This window comes from Pimephales promelas, chromosome 23 (genome assembly GCF_988280905.1).
Source record: "Pimephales promelas chromosome 23, fPimPro1.hap1.1, whole genome shotgun sequence".
Taxonomy (NCBI): Eukaryota; Metazoa; Chordata; class Actinopteri; order Cypriniformes; family Leuciscidae; genus Pimephales; species Pimephales promelas.
In genome coordinates, this window is record NC_142791.1 from 10,045,643 (window position 1) to 10,068,273 (window position 22,631).

Here is a 22,631-nt window from a genome sequence, read left to right on the forward strand (position 1 = left end):
GTGACGTGGCAGCTAGCTATGACTTACATGCGTGTTCTTTGTATGTGTTTCTTAGAGGTTCAATTTATATCAAAATCTGCCAAACTTCCCATACTACTTCTGAATAGGATCTCTACTTCAGAAATTGTATGAAAATTGTGAAAATAATGGTTCATATCACTCAAAACACGAATGGAAATGCAGGCGCCCTTATATGGGCAGTAATGGAGTCTGATTGTGCCCTAGTGAAAAAGTTTGGTACTGCGCTCAAACAAAATCTTACTGAAAGCTCATTTTTTGAGATATCAACCTAAAATTTGAAACACAACTTGTTCAGATTTTTGGCTTTGATTTTTCTGCCGTTTTAGAGTAGCCCAGGTTTTGAAAATATATATTTTATGTAAAATATGAATAATTAATATTTTTGCATTGTACATTTCCATAAACTCAAACCTCTATAACTTTTTTTCTGTTTCACTTTCTTAATTTATTTCACTTCTACAAAAATCTGCCAAATGTCTTCTTTAAAACAAGACCAATCATATGTCTATATTCCAAAGCATTCTTGAATTACAACCATTTAAGTTCGAAATGTGCGTTTTCATGTCTATTCAAAAAAGGGGGGGTGACAGTTAACAGGTTAATGCACATAATTTTACTTTTCAAAAGTTAAAGGCACCATGAAATCAAAATCAACATTTTTTTTAATGCAGTATTACAGTGTTTAGTAGGCTGTTTATAAGGCTTTAAATTATTTATTAATGCACATAATTTTACTTTTCAAAAGTTACTAGCGACTCAGTATTTTCACTGGCCACAATTTTGATATTGATATCATGGGGAAAAACTGACATATACATATTTTTTTAAATATGATCTCAGAACTTGGCAGCAGGTATATATTAGGCTGCTGTCACTTTAAGACAGTGGCAGCAGCCTGTGACTGCATTTTGTTTTTCAACTGTTTGTGTTCACTTAAAGGTGGCTTATAATACATGTTGTGAAAAGGGGCATAATACATATATGGTTTACCTAGAATGTGTCTGAAATTTCAGCTCAAAATAGTCCCCCAAATCATTTGCTATAGCTTGTCAAAGTGGCCCCTTTCAAAATTTCTCAGTTTTTGTGTGTGTCCCTTTAAATGCAAATAAGCTGCTCTACGCACATTTCTGAATGGTTAGAGGATACACGGATGTAGTTGTTGTGGAGTTACATTTTGTTTAATTTAATCAACTTACAAGTTGACAATTGCCTGAGGTCTTTATAAGACAGAGACATTTTTTATTATTATATATATATTATTATATATTATTTGTATGTGTGTGTGCCCCTTTTTATTATTATATATTATAGGTGAGGTTAGGCATCAGGGGGTGGAGAGATGGGTAGGTTTAGGTATACTTAAGGTGGATTTCGTGTTCTGCAGTGAGGACCATCTCAGTTGGTGGGATGGCTTGTAATGTCAACCCACTTGTCAACCCAGGCACAAGGGCGGGACAATAGCAAACCCTGACCATTCAACCATTCAATCAATTCCCCATGAACAAAAGTTGTTGTTGTTCAAGAAGCCTTTGCACTCGGATACATGAAATGCAAAGAATTTGAAATCTGCATCCGAAATCACTTCCCAACTATACAGTAGGCAAAAAACAGTATGTGACAAAAGAAATATGTCCGAATTCACAGTTTTTTTCCCGGCAAGATTCGGAAGTGTGCATACAATGGATTCTTTACTATCACTTGAGGCCATGGGACAGGATTTATGATTGACAGTGAAGCGACGTAACTGACGCTGGTAGGTCACATGATAATGATAACATGGCGAATATAGTATAGTGTGTGTGTGAGACTTGGTTTAATGTTGTGGAGTGGTTAACTGCCTTCGGGAAGAGGTGTGTCGTCAGCTGCTTTTTTAATACTGAGGCATTCTATTGCTTTGAAACCAGTCAACCACACGTATCTCAGAACAACTTCAGTTCAGTGTTCAGACAGTGTCAGCGTAGTGTGAGATCTGCAAATGTGGGTAAAAATGTGTCAGGTATATGTGAGGAACTTTTTTTTTCCTGAAGTTTTTACCCTAAATTTTAAGCAGTTTAACAACATTTAAAGGTACATAATTGGCTTTAGTTCCCCAATAGATTAAACGCTATATGCACCAAACTATTCAGTTAAGCTAATGAAATAACACCGTTGCTCCGTGTGTTTATTGGGGCTGCAGAAGTTTTCATTTAGTCACGCACTTAAGACTGAAAGCATTTTCAATGTGAAAGTAGACTTTGCTTGTAGAAAGTTGACTGTTATTTTAACTAAATGCTTTTGCATATCTGTCCAGATCTTTTTAAGTCATTTTGGGGGGTTGTAGAGAGAGAAACAGGATTTGGCAAAGGACCTCGAGCCAGGAATCAAACTTGTGTTACCGGAGGCGCAGTTGTGCTGAATGTTGAAGCACTGCTCACATGGTTATCTAGTCCGACATCAGTCCAGATCTTAAAGGAACTTATTCTATAAATCAAAATCTGTCATCAGTCACCCACGTGTATTTTGAAACATACTTCAGTGGAACACAAACATGTTAGGCAGGATGTCCAAGCTGCTGTTGAGTTGTTCTATATGAGTTGAATCTGTAATAATGTTAAGTGAATTATGACTTAAACTTCAATCTGTTCCCCATTCCAAGTTATTGTATGGCTTTAAAAGACTTGAATTCAGACTACTTTTATGATAATCTTATTGTGCTTTTTTGACCTCGACATCCCCAGTCCCCATCGACGCCCATTGTGTGGAAAAGAGCAGCGTGAACATTCTTTGAAATATCTTCTTTTATGTTCCACAGAAGAAAGAAAGTCGTACAAGTTTGGAATGACACGAGGGTGAGTAAATGCTAACAGTTTCAAATTCTGAAAAGTTACTCCCTTAAAAAAACAACCCTACCACAAGCACTGCTGTTCTTACTCTTATCTGCACTCGGCCTTTTTTTAGAACATCACATCACGTCATTTTTACCTCGATATGGTCTAAAAAAAGAACAGCTAATCAGATTCGACCCACATATGAAGTTGAACCTTAATTAGACTGTCTCATGAGATCGCAGCAACATTTACAAGAAACTGTTGTTAACTGAACTTTGTCCAAGTCCACATGTTGTTGCTTGTCAAAAAAAAAAAAAAAAACATGATCACTTTAGATCATCAATGCAGGTCCATTCAGAACGCAGTAAGATAAACCTGTCGGGATGGATGCCTGACGCGTATCCCTCCCTACCAGCGTTCCGTGGAATCTCCCATATCTGACTGACAGCTAATGTGTGTGTGTTTAGAGGTCATGTGCTACTGTAGGAGTGTGTGTGTGCTGAGATAGGAGGGGCGAGCAGCGTAGAAACAAGCAGTGTTTCAGCATATCTGACACACTTTGCACCGTCACTGCTGTAGCACTGGGCTGTATGACTCTGACTGTCGGACAGGAGCCAAGATGAGCCAACTCCACCTGCTAGGGCCACCTTAAAAATATATTTGTATATACGCTCTAAACAGACCAACATCATGGGGGGATCCCAAAGCAAAAAGGGCAGTGGGTCAAACTCCCTAAAGCAGAAGAGCATTAGCATGTAAGTTTGACTTGTATTTCATATTTTAAATTCATATGATAGATACGTGCATATACATGCATGCTGTAAATCCCTGTTAATATTTCACCTGTTAGGACATTATTGTCAGTGTTACTTACCGATCATATGCACTTACCGATGTGACAGCAAAGGTGTGGTCATAGTGCTGGTGAAGTTTTTCATGGAGTAAAATTAAGTCTGGGAGCTGAAAGGGTTAAAAGGTGTCTTTGTTTAATGCAAGCCCTCCATATAAAGAGTTCCAGGCTTCAGTCACAAACTTTTTAGAAATAAACGCAATGCTTTGTTTAACGCAAACCCCAGCTCTAGTGTAAATACCTTCCACGCCTTTTAAATACACTGACAATTTTCAGGATTTTTTAACAGGCTATTTGAACATCTTTTATTTAACAAGGCGCTCCTGTGAGTGCTATAATATATGGCATGTCAGCTGTGTTGAAGTGTTTTTGTAAAGTGTCTGAAGTGGTATCATTCTTGCATTTGTTTATATACTAAAACCATCCATAAAACTGATGACCGATTGCATCACCATCTATGGGTTGTAAAGGTGTAAAAATGACACGTCAGCTTGTCATCAGTTCATAATGAGGATTAGATTAATTTAACTCATTTTGAATGAGTTGGTCGACTCAGTTTGGCATGTGACGTAATTTGTGTAGCCTTTTTGCATATGCAAATGAATGGAAGATTCATACCCTCTTCAGGTTCAGGTTGTGTGTATTGTAATGCATTACACTTACAGTATACATGGCGTTTTGTGGGAAATTCACCTTATGTTACCCTAGTTCATTGAGTTTGTGTTTAATAAATTGCATTTGGATTTGAAAATCTGACACGACGCATCTGATTAGGTTCAATTTACAGAAACTATGGCAGATCATGTCAGGAAGGTTTGGGTGATTGATAGTTTTCATTACAATAAGGTTTCATTTGTTAACGTTAAAGGGATAGTTCACCAATTTACTCACCCTTATGTTGTTCCAAACCTGTATGCATTTCTGTCTTTTGCTGAACACAAAAGAAGATATTTTAACAAATGTCGGTAATCAAATAGTTGACAGCACCCGTTTACGTCCATAGTATTTTTTCCCCCATTTATTAATTTTAGTCAATGTTAATTTCAATATTTAGAAATCAAAAGTTGTATTTTTAACATTAATGCCCTGTGAACAATGAAAAATGATGTTTTTACTAACTAACATTAACAATCATGATGCTTTAAAAAGTATATTGTTCATTTTAGTTTATGTTATAATGCATTGTCTAATGTTTAGAAATTAGACCTTATTGTAAGGTGTTAATAAATGAAGAGTTCAGATGCAAAAGCCTCTAAATGCCATTTGAAATTTTCTTCTAAAATGACCATTTTTATCAAGCTTGTATATTTAAGTTCAGTAATTTCACTTAAATGACAATTAATAGGTAATCTTCATTGCCATTTAAGTGAAATTACTGAACTTTAATATACAAGCTTGATAAAAATCATCATTTTAGAAGAAAATTTCAAATGGCACTTAGAGGCTTTTGCATCTGAACTCTTCAAATATTCTTGTCAGGTTTTCATGCTTTGTACTGCTTGTTGTACAAACACACACCCTAAAAATAGCTTTTCCATGCTGGTAGCGCTTTCTTAGAAGGACACTTGAATCAATGTTACCGTTTTTGATCCTAGCAGATCAAAAAAAAAAATGCCATAGTTGTTTATAATTTTGAAGTTAGTACTGTTAGAGCTTTTGTTAGATTTTGTTAAAGAGAGACCGTCTGTTCAAAGAAACATTCCTGTCGTTTTATATGGATTGGTAATAAGGAGGTCCTCTGATGAATGTTTGGAGGGGGTCGAGTTTGTGGTTTTAGGTTAGAGGGTCAGCGCTGAAATGATATTCTGCATTCATGCATGTGATTAAGGCTGCACATCTATGGACAATGGCATATTTGTGTTGAGATTCTGTATTGTGATGTATTATGTCAAGTGTGCTGGAGCGTGATGATGTATACAGTACGTGGGAGTAGTACTGACATGCCTCAAAAAGACTTTTATTGAATTAAGAAAATATTGTAAAACATTATTATAATTTACATTTTCATATACTGTATTTTAATATGTAATTTATCCCTGTAATGCAAAGCTGATTTTTCAGCATCTTTTCTGCTGTCTTCAGTGTCGCATGGTCCTTAAGGAATAATTCCAATATGCTGTTTTAGGGCTCTAAAAACATTTATTATTGTCAATGTTGGGATATGTAATATATGTTTGTGGAAATAGTGATGCTGTTTTTTCAGGATTCTTTGATAATAATAGAAAAAAACTTAAAAGAAATAGAAAACTGAAATAGAAATCTTTTGTAATGTTATTCTTGCATCCTTACTGAATAAAAGTATTAATTTATTTCAAAACAGAACTTTTTTTAATTTATAGTCATTTTTAATTTTAATGTATAGATTTAAACTATAAACTATACTATTGAAAACATAACAATATAAAAACAGTTATTTTAGGCCTGTTATGGTATTTAAATATTTTAGAAGTAACTCCCACATTTGTTCACATCTGCTTGTATATCTGCATTTGTCCAGCAGATGGAGCGAATGTGCTTTATTTACAGCTGCTCAAAATATTTACTGAAATTATTATTCAATGATTTTAATGTGAGCTATTATATGCTCTTTTCCATTATCTGCAAAGGACAACATATTAGCTCCTAATAGTTATAGGTAACAACTTTTCTGATTTTTTTTTTTTCAGCTTTTACAAAAATGTTGTTATTTAAAAAAAAAATCTAATTAAATATGAAAGTCAATTTTTTTTGGTTAGATTCTTTTAATTTTAATGAAGTAAAAAAATACCAGTGCTTTAATTAATTTCTTTGTATTTTTTACTCCCCTGGCTAGTTAAAACAGTTATTAGTATGGATGGACATACATAAAATGAAAGAAATTCTCAAAATAATAATAATAATAATAATAATAATAAGTAAATAAAAAATCCAAAATAATTACTTTACAGTTTGTGTGATGGTGTTGATGGATCATGGTCACAACAACACGATGTGAGCACTATTATTATTATTATTATTATTAATAACATATATAAAAAATTAAAAATTAAGCATACTAATGTGGATACTAATGTATGTTAAAGTTGTTAAACATGTTCTATTTCTTACGAATCATTTAAGAATATAGGCTATACAGGGATGAAGTTGATATAGTTCCCTTTTCTGAATACACTCACTGTAGTTTTATTAGTAGTTACATTTTTCACCACAAGGTGGCTCTGTGACTTTAGACTAACAGACTAAAGGCGTCCAGGGCCTTTGGATTTGACTGCAGTGTTTGTATGATAAAAGTTCTTAAATCTACATCAAAAACACACCAATTTGCAGTCAATAGAAAATTCTAGAATTCAGTCTATCGGATAATTTTGGAACTTTGTCATCTTTTCAACTTTGCATCTTTGTTAACTTTATATCACCCAACAGTTTGGATAACTGGGTTAAATACTCATTGTAAAAAAAAAAAAAGGTAAACGATTGCTAATGCTCCACTTATGCTCACTTATATCATAGCAAACCTCCAGTTAATCTCCTGTGTTATACCAAGATTAAACATCAAACTGTTCATGGACTCATGTTGAGATAGTATGGCCTACCCTTACTTTGAGGGGAGTGGTTTTTCTCATGTGAATTGTTTTTGGACAGCTGTTCTCCCTGCCTTGTGACTTCAGTAAAAATAACAATGATTATTGCTCAGCTGCAAATAGATATGGCTTCATAAAAAGCCGATAGGATAGACTATTGTCCATCATGTTCCAGTCTTTTCTGGAAATGTGAAGTGTTAGCTGATCGACCTATTTAGCGCCTGTTAGTACACAATGACTTGCCACCGTGTGAGATTGTTCTGGAGGCGTGAGCTCAGTTCTGATATGCTATTTCTCACATTAGTGAAGATTGTTTATGTAATGGCTCTGCCCCCCATTCATGTTCTCAGTGTAGCTCTGTATGCCTGTTATAATTACATTTCATATTCTCTTACTGTATGTAGATCTAATTCCTTCAAGGCTGAGTAACTCGGAAAACATTGCTTTTTAAAGGCATAAATGAAGACATAAATGATACTTTTTACAAAAAATGTTCTTGAAAAATATTTGAAATCCTGCACACTTTTTTATTTTATTTTGTCATATCAACTTAAATATTGAATGTTGTTCAGATACATATTTTTAGTTACTATTTATTAAACCAATCTCCATTGTATTTACTCAATTTCAATTAGACAATTAGGTAAATTAACCAATAATATTTTTAATATTTTTTTACAGTGCAGTTACATGCATTTTGTGATGATGCAAAAATGACGACTGGATTTCTAGTCTTATCTAACACAGTGAAGTCTCCCTAGTAGCAGATGTCATCATTCACACTCAAGCAAGATTGGATGCTGGGAGCTTAGGAGATCTCGTGCAGCGTCTGGCACTGAACACAGGAATATGATGCTTTGAAGGTTGTCTGAGAGTATCATTGTTATGATGTGTTAAGCTGGCCTGACATCACAAGTTCATAGGCCATAGCAGCTGTTCAAGAAATAAAAGTAGCCTGAACAAAAAATAGTAAGTGTTGATTAGTCAAATTCCCTTTTAAGTCTTTGAACTAAACACATATCATATCATTATAAAGAAACCCTTTTTGAGTTGCTTCTCTAAAAGATTCATGTGCATCAAAAGTATTTACAGAGCAAAACTGTGATTATGAAAATCCCATATATTGGAAACTCATCTCAAAGCGGTACTTTTGTGTTTGGTGGAAGTGGGTTTTAAAAAGCTGAGCTTCAGTGTACCTTAATTCTGTAAATCAGTGTCAGGTGTCGTCCAGGAGCACCCAGGACAAACTGATTCAAATTCTTCACATTTTTCATCCCTTTTAGAGACTCCTTTGTTACAAAGAACGGAATTTTGTCTTTCTTTGAGTCCCAATCGTGGCTTTTAGTCATAAGCTGTTTTGGCTCCAAACACAGAGCTTCAACTACTTGAGTCTGTTCGACTGCAAATGTGGAATCTGTAATTAGAAGCACAGACGCACACTCCCTTTGGACTTTTCTCTTGAACCAAAACTGTCTGAGAACCCATCATATTTAGGTCTGTTTAGTTGGCTTAACGTCTTGTTACCGGGAAATGTTCTAAAGCAGCGTGTGCCCAGTCATTGTTTGAGGCATTGTTTTTTCTCTTACTTTTTTGAGAAGCACTTTCTGTGGCCTGGTTTTCTTTTATGTTGTGTGTTTTCTTTTATTCCTGCTTCTGGGGTGTCTCTTGCCAAGTTTTTGTTGTGTGTTTGAAATGTGAGACCTCCTTGTAAAGTCGCCCTGAACTTCATATTCTGAGCATGTGGAATTAAAACCTCACAAACGAATAGGGTGGTCTCCTAGGAAAAGTCAATGAAAACCAACTGTAGTTTTTCTGTGATAATGCAGCCAGTCACCAAAACATGATACACTCAATTACAAACAAATGTTTGTAACATGGCTAGCAATGACATGTATGTTACTATTCTCTCCCAAGCTTCTAAGAAAAACCTAAACCTTGATGAAAGATGCATACATTTTGTAATTAGCATTAGCAATTCTGCTAATATCATACAGGCTTTCTGTTCCCTTAGTTAACTGTGTCTCTGATGTGCAGATCTCTGATGTGGAATGACCCATCTTCTTAATGAACATCAGTTATATAAGTCACCCCGAGCCATTGAAGAACATCTGGTTTCATAAAGATTTGAGTTCATTATCTTAGCACATTAACATTGCTCAGGACATTTTGTCAAAGCTAAGTTGCGTGATGGCTTCAAGAACCGTTACTCTGCTTGTGTGGGTAGACTTTGTGATGGCAACGACGAGCAACACAGCCGCACTGGGGTTATATTTTTAGACCGTTGACAGTGATCAAAGGATGTGGTTGTGATATGGAGATGCTTGGTTTGGTATCCATCAGCTAAATCCTTGAGCATCTTTTCCTGATTAAAATTATGTAATGTGGACACCGAGTGTACTTTGGTTTCGTTGGAACGCTTTATATTGTGTTTTAGGTGTTAAAGGCAAGCTCCTGACTTTTGTCTAGATTATATTGTGGTCACAAGCACAGATTAGTCATGGGAACGCTGACTTCCCCTGGCAATCTGCTAAGGCATTCCAAACAGGTAACAATGTGTGTGTGTGTTTATGTGAAAGGACAAGTGAAAGAACAGGTTTCCCTGGTTGTGAGCCGGAGCTCAAGGCTAGAGATGGTTAATGGAAAAAAGACTGAGGAGGAGCTCAGCTCTGCATTCCACAGTCTCCCTACCGAAACCACGGAGCCCCTCTCTCCCTTCCCTTCAGCCTCGGTTGTGTTCCTTTCTTCTGCTTTTCATGAGAGAGAGAGGCAGTTCTGATTTGGAAGCTACCATTTCTGTTCCACAGGGGCTCCCGGACAAGCTGGACCAGAGATACAGGCACTCTCAATTGTCCTCCCCCCATTAGTTTCTTCTCAATAGTCTGATCCTGAAAAGGAGGGGTGGACGGGGGAGTTATCTGGCAGCCAGCTGATCTTTGCTGTGGTATTCTGCGAGGGAAAGGAGACTGCAAACTCTTAGTTACTCAGCTGCACTGAGATAGAGGAAGCCACGAGAGAACTCAACATCAACACTCACGTAAGAGGAAGGAAGCAGTGAGGCTTTTGCGTCAAAAACATGAAGCTCGGCTTCAAGACCACGTGAAGCGTTGCCCTCCGTTGAGAAAAAACATCTATAAGAGAGAAAAAGAGAGATTGACTCATTTGTTTGGATTCGCCCACAAGGTGTTCCAGTAGACGCTTGGCATATCACCAGTGAGAGGTTGAAGATGTCTTGGCTGTCACCAGTGCAGTGGGCCAAATGGACCTGGTCAGCCGTTAGAGGAGGAGGGGAGGAAGAAGAATATGAGACCGATTCTGGTATGGACGACAAACCCTTCACTGAAGGGATGCGAGCAATGTCAGGAAATCAGGAGGACGACGAAAGGTCTCATGGCTGCAGGCAAGTCTAGAACCTTGTAAACTTCCCAGTGTGAGAAAGGAAATTACTCTGAAGATGTGATGTATGGAAGTATGAAGGACGTGAGGTTGCTTTTAAGAGAGGAAGAGTGGGGTATCTGTTTCTTTATAATCATGTTCTTATCTTGAAAATGAGTCCAAGATCAGCAGTGGAGGCCAACCTGAGAAAAACTGCCTTTAGAGCCACCTGTTTGAGTCAGATGATGGTGTACTGTTCTGAATGCTGTGCAGACAGCCGTGGCTTAGCAGTCAGCCACATGGATCAAAGCAACCAGAGATCAGAGGCTCTGAATGTCCATGTCTGTTGGTGCTCTTGTCGTGGTTGGGAAAAGTGCCAAGTAAACGTTTGCTCATCTGAATGCGTGTACTCAGTGTGTTTGTGGGTGTTTTCAGCATAATTTCCTTAGGAAGTGTGCATGGCTCAGGTTCTAGCTGTTAGTCTAATGTGTCCCTATGCTTAGATAAAGATCAGAATTTAGCCGCTCCTCTCCCAACCCCCAACTGTGTCATGGCTAATTTCCTTTGCTAGTAGAACAGTCTTTCTTGGCACTTTCGATGCTTTAAAAGAGCAAACGTATTTGTATATTACCCTAATTCATTAGTAGTGCATGGTAAGACAATCATCACCATTTATATTGGCTATATTAAGGATTGAGGATTTGACTATTAACCTTTGGTGCTGCATAATTTGTTCCACATCTTTATGTGACATACATGCTGTTAAGACTAACTCTAATTAACTTTAACTCTAATATGGCTCTATTATAATAGGGGGGCCCAAGCCAAATCTAGAGCATCCCAACTACTGCAAAGCTTTGTGCTGCTAACATCTTAACAAACACATAGCAACGCCCTGGCAACCACCCACAACAGTTTAGCATTGTAGCAGCAGTTCATATTTTTTTTATAGGCTAGCACCACTCATACAGTATATTGTTTGAATATGCAAAAAAATCTAGTTCATTTATGTTTAATTCATATGTGTCATCCGGGCAAAAAATAATGTTTTGGTTTGGTTCCCCTAAGCTGTGTTGTTGACATCCTGTCTGTGCTGTTGAGCTGTCTGCTAACATTCCTTTCCAGGAAGAAACTTTTTCTTTCCCAACGCCTCGCAGCCTGAGAGACTGTTGCAAATTAATCACCACACAGACCTGAACAATGGCCCAAAAGAGTGTTGGGATCATGAAAGTTGTAAATATGCTTAGAAAAGCACACAGTAAGCCACCCACACAGAGAGCTACTCATTTCTCTGGAGCTCAGTATGAGTTAACACAAGCAGCATGAGTTGTGCAGGCAGGGATTTGATGAAAAATGCAGTCATTTAGTGGAGTTGTTTGTGTTGGGTACAATAGAATGAAATTTATATTTTTGCAAGTTCATCTTTTCTCTCGTCTGTTGTGTTTGTTTGCTGGGCTAGTAATGATTACTTCCCTAATGGGACTGCAGGTGGCCTATAGTGCAAAAAGACTGGGCAGTCCTCCCAGATTGGGTACCGATCATACACACACACACACACACACACACACACAAGAGATTAACAATGCTTCCCTTTTAGCTCAGGCTCATGACTGTTATGCTCTGTTGTGAATGTAAAAATTATAGAACACCCAAAAATGAAAATATTGTTTTAAACCTGTACACTGTTATATATATATATATGTGTGTATATATATATGTATGATCATTACGTTATGACAGCATACGTTTTTACATAACTTTTACTCAACTTTAAATTGAGTAATTTTCAACTTTTTTTATACAAGTTATACAAGATTCAACTAATTTTTAAGTCAGTTTAATGTAATTTAAGTCGAAATGACTTAAACATTCAAGTTGATTGTTCAAAAAATTTATTCTTTTTTTGCAGAGTATGTCTTTCTTTCTCTGCAGAAGACATTTTAGGAAACCTAATTATTCCCTTAAAATCTTTCAAACCCTCACACAAAGCTATCACATAACCCAAGTAGACTTGGAAAATAGTGCGTAGGTAATCTGGTCTGCTTTCATGACACTTTTATGTCTTTTCTGAAACTTGAAAGCCTAGTATCATCATAATGCTTCTTTTGTTTTCTACGGAAGAATTAAAGTCATATGGGTTTGGAACAACATGATGCTAAGTCATTTTCCATTTTTTGTGGGACAATTCATTTACCTAAAAAGCTCTTCAGTTTTACCTCACACAAACACACACGTGAGCATATAAAACCACCACACGTGATAAACAACAATTTGCAGAAAGTATTGGTGTCACAGCTATACATAGTTATTATTTAATGAGGACATGATGTGCTCAGTTCAGTTTTGTTTCATCCAAGGCTAAAGCTTAAAGCCGCATGTACAAAATGTTTCATTAAATATTGATGTAATTTGATGATCTGATGAGTTTGAATTTTATACTGTTCAGCCCTGATCTGACATCAGCATTATCCATCTGATTAAAATCAAGCTAAGCCAAACTATGTCCAGTGTCCTTTTTTTCAACATAGTACTGTCCTGTTACTAACCACAGTTTTTCTTCATTTTCCATCAGTTCGGACTCAGAGGGCCAGTTTGACACACCTGAAGCTGAGTCACCTGTCCATCAGCCATTTAAAGAACCATCAGCACTGGATCAAACTATAGCAGAGAGCACAGGTAAACAAAGACCTCATAATAACTGAGAGCCATAGAAACAGAACATAGATTCAGAGATGCCACATAGCACCTGTCTCTACATATGCCTCTATTCCTCTTATGCAATGTGATGTTGCCATGGCAACAGGGGGAAAGTATGTCTCCAAGTGGTTTTGTGTGATCTTTTAGTATTACTTTTGTATGTAATATATTGTTGGTATCATTTATTGTAGTGTTGGCTACAGGGGATAGTGGATCAGGCCCATTAAAAATTACTATAAATTATACCTTATGGAATGCAAGTAAATGGGAAGAATTTTTTTTTTTTTTTTAACAAAGCAACAAAGTTCTTCCTTTTATGATCGAGTAATTTACAGACATGAAGGGAAAAGGACTGTTTTAAAAGAATGATTTGTTTGAAAATTGGGAACCACTATTCATAAGGCCTGGCTTGCTTGAATACAAGCTAGATTTTGACTTACACATAGAGTCCAATTCCAGTTCTTTATCTAGAAGAGTTTCTTTTACTTAAAAACATGCCTTGTTTTCTTTAAATTTTCCTCTTAAAGACACGTGTCCAAATTCAAGGGAGTGTACCATATCACTAACTGAAAACAGCTGCACTTCCCCAGACTCTTTTTGAGGAACATATCTGCCCATTAAAATCTCATAAACGCTCTAAAAAATGTGAGCTGCCACTACCGTTAAGCCTACATGAAAACGTGTATGTTGCTATTGTTTTGCACTTGAATTCTTATTTACGTCTCAAGGTGTACTGTAGCTCTGGTAAAGTTTGCCAGTGTTTTCCTCAGTAAAGATGAGTTTCTTTGTTTTGTGTTTCAAAGATTCAACTACAGTGACGCATTTTGACCTCAGCTTGAATCAAAAATGTGCAGACAGTATTAGTTACCATTAAATGTAATGGATTAGAAGAGGTTTTGAGGTTGGAAAATAGAGGTTTGGGTAAAGAGAGGCCCCTGACCCAATGTGGGAAAAGCTCACAGCTTGGAATTCAGGAGTTTGGATTTGAACAAAAGCGTCCGCTCCTCTCAGAGCACGTTTATCAATGGAAAAAGGTCAAAGGCCTGCAGCGAAGAACGTCATGTGATTTAGTTATTTTCTCTAAATGCCACACACAGACGCTCTAAAACGCACATTTGCACTCAATGAAATTGTGCTAGGCTTGCTAGCTCGCTTTCATCATTTTGATTTATTATGATTTATAATGAGTTTGTATCTGTTACTTCACAGGAATAAATCTGTAAATGAGACATTTTTGGATGAGTTTTATGACAATGTTGTCCGGAGAAATGCATAATGCTTTAGGCTAATAGAGCCAGCCTTTCCAAGTCTTCGTGACGTGGTTTGGATTGCTTGAGCAGACAGACAATCTGCTTCCACAATCCAGTTTCCACTACAGTCATCCTCAACCTCACATGCCATCGCTGAAGAACACGTTTCCGTGGCTATCCGTGCATTAGCCAGAATTTGTGGTTTTGTAAACAGAAGCCTTCTTGTGTCCTCTCCACCCCAGGTACTAAATCCTGCAGCACCATCAATGTAAAGTCATACATAAATACAGTTGCTTGTTGACTAACCGAAAAACTAGTATTATTTACTGTTTGATAGCCTTTTCTACTCTATAACAAACTCAGTCATGTATACAATGTTATTTTTATGGCTCTTTTGTGCAGTATCTTTATGACCGTATTGACAAATGGGTTGTGACAGTGTTATGCATTCGCCTGGTATGAGTGTTCTTATTATTTTTCTGTAGTTATATAATCAAAACCGCTCTGAAACATTTCCCAGGAGGGTGGAGATGAAGCATTTGTGTTTTGAATTTATTAGCTCATCATGTCCGAAGCTCTCTCTGCTCTTTTTTGATGAAATAAACATTGTCTATGGATCACACTCCCACCACAAAGAGGAAGCTTAAGTCACTGCCACTAGCGCTGGCTGCATAACCAATACCATTGTGTCTGATGATGATTCTCCATCACTGGTGTTGCATGTTTAAACAGCAACAGTTACTTTCATAGCCTGAAAGCTTCTGTTCATGTTTAACATTCATGATAACATTCAAAATAACATTTGTCATAGAAACAGCTTGAACTCAATTTATAGTAGCCATACATTTCGCAGATACCTTAATTTGATGTACAAACCTACATTTCAGATACTACATATACCCATTATAAGGTCCGATTTCAAGGCCCTAAATTGACAAAGAGGAAATATGACATTCAAAATTTCCTATTCTTAAATAAAAGTCATAGAATGCATAATTACATTGGATACTTCATATCTGCCAAAAGGTGTATTTATTGCAGAAATTTGCTCGCCCTGTACACTTTAAAAAAAAAAAAAACCTGAATTACAACTTAATAACTGAATTTAATAAGTATTCGTGCTGCTTTCAAATTTTAAGTTTAATCAACTTGAAATTGTACTAAGTGACAACTTTGATATTTGAGTTGACGAAACCTAAAATTAAGGCAGAACACACACTTACTTTTAAGTTAAAACAACAAGTTGAGGAGGAGCCTCGACCTCTGGAAATGATGACAAGAGCAGCTGTAGAGAAAGTGCTGATCAGAGTGTATTGTGTCCTCGATGGGAGGGGCTGTCTGTCATCTCATTTAACAGTGAAGGACATCGTAGTACCAGATGTGGAAAAGACACAAAGAGTAAGACATAGCATGAACTTGGTGAAAGGGGGAGGAAGATTGGGCGTATAGACATTGGAAAGGACTCATGGAAGGTCTGTGCTCTGTGAATATTGTCATTACAATGCTGAAGGTTGCAGTTGTGTTTATTTCATACATGAAAAGAGGAACTTGAGCTTCACAAACTTGTATTTATAGTTCGTGAGGCTCAAGTTCTTTTTTTTTTTTTTGTCCAGTAGAAATCATTGTTTCAGTTAAGACATTACTAGCCAAAAAGTTGTATTTGTTTATGTGATTTTTCATGTGATGTTCCCCTAGAACAGTGCTGAGAATCTATTAGTCAGGAGCAGTCTTTCGTTAAGGTATACTAGTCCTTACTTAAGAGAACAATAGTTAAAGCTTATGGCTTACTCATTCTGGGGATCAAACTTTTAACCTTTCAGATTGCACCCTTGAGTCTTAACCACTACAGAAAATCATTCGAACAGACTCAAGACTCATGTTGCCCACATTAGCACAAATGTCAGAATGTTGGAAAGCTAACAGAATTCACAAATTCAACTCTGAGACAGTCACCTGTTGGACATGTTCTTTCCTGCATCTAAATATTTTGAACAGATAACAGCTAGTACTTCTCAAAGCCATCTCAATTTGAGGTCAGCACAAAGTCGTAGACTGTGTCTTCCTGTCTCTTAGCAACAGACTGATGCATCAAAACTCAGTGATGACTGCTAGCAAAACTGTTGGTCAAAGGGAATTCAAAATGACTACTTTAAGACTACTAACAATTTCAATGTAGATGATTGAATTGTCACTTGTTTTTTTTTTTCTTTGTATTTTGGCACAGAGGCACTGAACCTGATTTTACCAAGTACCACATGTTCCTGGATCAACTTCTTAGTTGATCCTGGAACAACATCCCAATTAATCAATCAGATTTGAGGGACGAGTTAAAAGTTTATGTCAAGTATAAGGCTTACAATCAGGGTTATCAACATTGTTCACCATTTTTCTCTCTGATTTTAGGTATAACTTATGGTTAGGGTTAGGTTTATGGGTAGGGATATGGTTAGCATTACATTTTCTGACGGGAATGTTGTTCCAGGATCAACAAAATATGTTGACCCAGCCAGGAACGCGTCTAACTCGGCAAAACCAGGACAAATCCGAAAGGCCAAGTCTTCTTTTCAGTAAATCAAAAATGGGTGTGATGAAACATCTAGCCCACTTTTATGGCTGATTGTTGCTTGAGGTTGAGTTATTTGTGCCTGTTGGAGACAGGGAAGAGAACACTATTGTTCAACTCTTTGCAGCCCAAGTGAAGCATTTCCTGTCTTTTCTGACGCAAGGAAGTCTGTTCTTCAAATATCCTCCATAGGTTTAACAATAGAGCATACTGTATGTATGTGCTCTAAGAACATATGAAAGGAAAAGTGAAAACACTCAGAAAATACAAGAAAGATGATTTTAGAGGAACATATTGCATTATTCTGTAACACATTATTGCATATTTCACAGGATAAATCTATAAACCGTGTTAATTTTTTTTTTACCTCTTCTACTCTCAACAGGTTTCCCTGAAGATTATGTGAATCAGTTGACCTCCATTACAACCGAAGCCCAGAACTTGACCCTGGATGAGCGTTTTCCTGAGGATGCACCTGCCCTGGTCGTACGCCAGAACAGTGTGGACCCCAGCCCGGCCCTGAAATCCAGGAACCAGCTTTTCTCTGCTGACATGGATGTGGACCAGCCTGATCCTGCTGAAGCTGTTACAACAGATGATGCCAACATCTGCAATGGTCACATTGAAGAATTGTCCTCCAAACCACACACTAATTCCCTCAAGCTTAGACCTCCTTCCCTTAAGGTGAAGGCCCCACTGAATGGCGTAGACCCCAACGAAGTAGACGACAATCCACCGATACTTCCGAAGGGGAGCTGCAACTTTGACCCTAAACAGTTCGATAACACCATGAATACATTTGCAACTGAAGAGACCAAGTTGCAGAACTCTCCACCTGCCAATCCCACTACTAAATCAGAGTTGGAGGAAATGCCTGCACAGCCAGTGATGTTGGAGTTTGGACTTGATGATGTTGAAGCCAAGAGACCCAAGAAGTTTGGAAAAAAGACAAGCAGCAAGTTGATTACTCCAAAAAAAGTGCGACCAAAAGCTGCAGAAACAGCAGTTCTACCACCGGAGACTTCATCAGAAAAAGACCAACCACCATCTGAGAATGTGACTCCAATGAACGTTGATGACATTCCCATTCCTAAGAAATCCTACAACTTTGACCCAAGTCAGTGGGATGATCCCAACTTTGATCCTTTTGGTGGGAATGGTAAACTTAGCAACTCGCCAACACTCCCTAAAGGATCATATAGTTTTGACCCTAATCGTTTTGATGACTCTGTTGATCCTTTTAAGCCGTCAAAGACCTTAGGTGAAAGTGACACAATTAAACCAACGACTGAGAAGCTAATAGACAAACACAAACCAGATGAAACTCTGGAGCAGAGGAAGCAAACAGGACAGCCTCAGAAGAAAAACAAAGAAAGGATTATCACGTGAGTGGCAGTTATGCTAGACAGACAGGCAAAAAGTATTGTGTGTTGCGTCTTTGGCTTTCTGTTGTGTCTATTAACAAACGAGAGTGATTTTCACCCACTAAGCATGATAAACACATCAGTCACACCTACTTTTCACTTTTGTGTTTATTGTTGGAATGCTACCCTGCCTTTTCAACATCTCAGTTGTTGTCTAATCATGCATCTTTCATGTGGTGCAATCGTATGTGACAGTCGTAAAATTTATGGTAGTCTTGTTTACTCTGTCCCCCACTTTCCACTTAACTATGGCATCCCCCTCGACAAACTAATTCATATTTGTTTGTGAAAGTCAGGAAGCTTTTTCTTCATGCTTCTATCTCGGCCTCTAATTTCTTATGGCACGTCCCCTCTCAACATCCCCTCCTCTCTGTGTCTGCTCCCTCCCTCCCTCCTTTCCCTGTCCCTGTCATACTGTCCTCAGGACCACTGAGCAAGTGCGGTTTCTCTGTTTTCTATTGTAAGTATCCTCTCCTGCCCTCTTTTCCTGTACTTTCAATGTTATCTCTTCTGTCCCATTGCATGTCATGAGCACAGTTCAAGGCTGAACTTCCCTCTCGCTAAAAAATCATATGCAGTATCAGTCCTCCAAACTAACTAGGGCAGAATGTGTACTTATTTATTTTATTGTATTCTGACTGTTCATGTAGACAGTATTGATTTAGTCCAAGGGCATTTTGTAATGATTTTCAGATTGTACCCTCTCATGGTGCTAAATATATATTAAACAGTTGTTATATCAAGCACAATGTAGATATACAGGCTCTGTTTTAAAATGGTCTAAACTGTTTTTAGTAGAATACAATGACTATCCCTATTTCTGAATGGTTAACCATAGCCAATGAGTTGTTCAATAGGCTAGATGCTAACACCAAGAAAACAGGCTGGATGGCCAACATAATGTTGATGTGTATAGGCTATTTAGGATTTAGTTTTTAATCTGATGTTAGTGTGCATAATTTTAAACACGTTTATCTCTAAAACCTTTGCTGGAAATAAATGAAAAATATTTAGTGCTCTTTTAATTATGCCAAGATGTCAAGAAAATTGCTAAAAGTAAGTTAGTTCACTCAAATGTTTTAAAGAATGAAATGTGCATTATGCCTTGACGAAATATCTTAAACGTGTCGTGGGCAAAATATCACCAAATGGTGATTAATCAGCCTGTGTTTTGGTCTCTCTGATACTATCTGTATTACTGCAACTATAAGGGAAGCTTTTGTTAAAAATTATTCCAATGTTTCTTGGTTGCATATTCTGATGTTGTCAATATTCTTTTCTGCAGGAACTCGTGTAAAGTAAACAAGTATGAGAATCAGTCCCTAGTTCTGGACGTCTGCAATCAGGTAAGATTTCAGTACTGCCCAACAGATAAGAGTATCCATCTTGTTTTGTGTGGGCATGCGTGCAGTGCCGTCGCAGGTGGGGTGCAAGGCCCTGTGCAAACTTGAAATGCAAGTGTAATGGAGGCCAGCTAGTAGTTCGCTGTGCAAGTAAACCTCACTCCTCTGATCTCAATAGGGGCTCATGCTGGAGACCTGGGTTTAAGGCCCGCTCGGAGTGGGTCGAGTAGGTCCCGGGTGGAGGGGTTACACTTGATGAAATTAACACGCTGAAAGATCGACCAATCAGAATTTTGGTTAATCCAGAATGTATCGACCAATTAATCGATGAGGAGATTACAGCACTATGAAAAACCTGCAGGGAGGATTGCGAGGCCCCCTAGTGGCACAAGGCCCTGTGCGGTTGCACAGTTCGCACAGCCCTTGCGACAGCTCTGCATGTGTGCATCTCTGTATTTGTATGTGTGCATATTACTATGTGTGTGTGCTTTTGTATGTACATGACTTTGTGAAAGCATAAGCACTATTACCATATAAAGCCTCTAGATTTGCGGTATTGTTTTGGACCTTGTGATTACTGCAGTGACTCAGCAAACACCCTCCTTCATGTTCTCTCACAGTCTCTCTCTTTCTTCCATTAACCCACTCTGAACTAACCTTCCTCTTGAAATACAATATCTCTATGTTATTGCTCTCTCTGAACCAGGACTCTAGTGTGCGTCATTGTTTGTGTGTGTGGCTCAGGTAAACCCTAAGTTATGGGGACGAAATGTCCCCACAAAGATTGCATCCAAAGTCATTGACCTTGTTTGGAAATGTTTTAGACCATTATGAAAACAGCTTCTAAATCATTCTAAGTGATGTTTTTGAAAATATAAAAATGCAGAAAATTTTCTGGATATGGTTAGTGTAAAGGGATAAAAGATATTGTACAGTATAAAACCATTGTCTATGGAAATTCCCTCTTAAACATGAAAACACAATGTGTGTGTATGTGTGTGTGTGCAGCACTCAAACAGAAATGCTGTTCCCAAAACAGGTCACGGTGTCCGTCTACACTTTTGTCCCAGGGAGTTTAAAGCCCTATGTGAAGAACAGAGTCTGAGGGGCTGTAACTAATTTTTTAGAGTGTTCAAATATCGTGCCTGTTTAAAGCTGAATTACAGTGCTATTTTTTATGCAGCCAGGGAAAATCGCTGTTCAGTGAAAAATCTGTTAAGTATTGCCATTACATAAAGTGTTTTGTCAAGTCTATATGTACAACATTATTATCTGCTTTCTTATTCGCAGGAGAAGGATGTGCAAGAGGATCCCGAATCTAAACTTCCTCAACGCGTCCATCACGCCACAGATGAGGAGAAGTTAGCCTCCACCGTCATGGGCCAGAAGGACGAGCAAGAGGAGTTTTCAGACTGCACCAAAACAAACACCTGTACCAAGACTGCAGATGGTGAGGCTTGTAACTGCTCATTCTGTTCTACTTTTAGTACTGTAGTACTGCAGTGTTTATTCTCAGATAATAAATCAATAATCATTAGAGACTGGGTCAATCTGTCACTAATGAGGTTAACAAGCACTGCTCTGTTAGATCAGACAGTTTGGGGGCTGAACTTACTTGTTCAGCTCTCTCTCTCTCTCTCTCCACCCCCCCCCCCCCCCCCCCCTCTCTCTCTCTCTCTCTCTCTCTCTCTCTCTCTCTCTCTCTCTCTCTCTCTCTCTCTCAAGAAGAGTCCTCTGAACTGCCATTTTAATTTGGCCAGTAAACAAAAACAGTTCCAGACAAACCTATTTTTGAGCCACCAGAGAGCAGCAGTTTGGCAAGATTATGAAGTTTGTTATTAAGTTGATTAAACAGAAGAATAAAGAAGTGAACACTGCACTAGCTTTTGATTTGAATGCAAGTATACCATTTCACCATAGTAGCCTGTGCTGCCCTCTAGTGGCTACTTTATGAATGATTTGTAATCTTACTATTTTCTTTAAGAGAGACCCTTACAAACGGTTTACATATTTTCAAATAGGGCTTACATTTTTATCCACTGGCAAAGAAATTTCAAAATAAAATCAGTGATAATCTGCCTATTTTTTTATCTAATCAGATCTGCCAGTAGTGATAACAGACCGGTTTGATAAGAAGGACCTCTCCTCTTCGGTAAGTTCTGATTGATTATTATCTATGGCATTCCTTTAAATTCTGTATGACTATCTTCAACACACGAGGCTACTAGCAGAGGTGCCATATCTGCATGACAGAGATTCATAATTATAAACCCTTTAAGGGGATTAGTGATGTCCACAAGATTTAATCTGTTCAAGGGCAAGCTAATAACTGGGTCAGAGGAAACTAAAAAGTGTAGTCATTGTTTCATATCCTGGAAAAATTTGGTATTTTGTACAGTATGATGTCACATTATTATTATTGATAGGAACATTTGGTATAATAAATCAATTTCAAAAGTTTTTCTCTGATTTTGTTTGTTCTCCAGAGTGAGTGTCATTCTCTGAGCTCTCCAGACAGCGAAACCATAGTGAAGATGAGTCCAGGGCTGGATTCAATCCCTCTCAGTGAGATAGATAAAGCAGCAGTGCTCACACTGATCAGAGAAGAGGTAACACTCAAACACAGATATACTGTCCTGAGATCAGTCCGGCACAGTATTCAGTACATGTAAACACATTAAATGACAAATAAACTAAATAAAAATGGTTACATTTATTCTGATTTTAATGACATTTTTAACTTT

At 37.7% G+C, this 22,631-nt stretch overlaps 1 protein-coding gene across 6 annotated transcripts in view; it reads left to right on the forward strand.

Moving 5' to 3' along the window:
* Positions 1 to 22,631, forward strand: part of tacc1 (transforming, acidic coiled-coil containing protein 1) — a 30,710-nt gene that overhangs the window by 3,482 nt on the left and 4,597 nt on the right. For 2 of the 6 annotated variants that reach the window (XM_089126486.1, XM_039676706.2), the window contains exons 2-8: positions 2,813 to 2,849; positions 13,183 to 13,286; positions 17,506 to 18,505; positions 19,830 to 19,890; positions 21,178 to 21,337; positions 21,987 to 22,039; positions 22,374 to 22,496. In XM_089126486.1, the coding sequence (XP_088982612.1) occupies positions 2,839 to 2,849; positions 13,183 to 13,286; positions 17,506 to 18,505; positions 19,830 to 19,890; positions 21,178 to 21,337; positions 21,987 to 22,039; positions 22,374 to 22,496 (1,512 nt within the window). In that variant the 5' untranslated portion in view covers positions 2,813 to 2,838. Of the gene's footprint in view, positions 1 to 2,738; positions 2,850 to 3,393; positions 3,584 to 10,418; positions 10,636 to 13,182; positions 13,287 to 17,505; positions 18,506 to 18,968; positions 19,005 to 19,829; positions 19,891 to 21,177; positions 21,338 to 21,986; positions 22,040 to 22,373; positions 22,497 to 22,631 lie in introns of those variants that run through there. The other 4 variants (XM_089126487.1, XM_039676704.2, XM_089126485.1 and 1 more) reach the window with 4 other exon arrangements.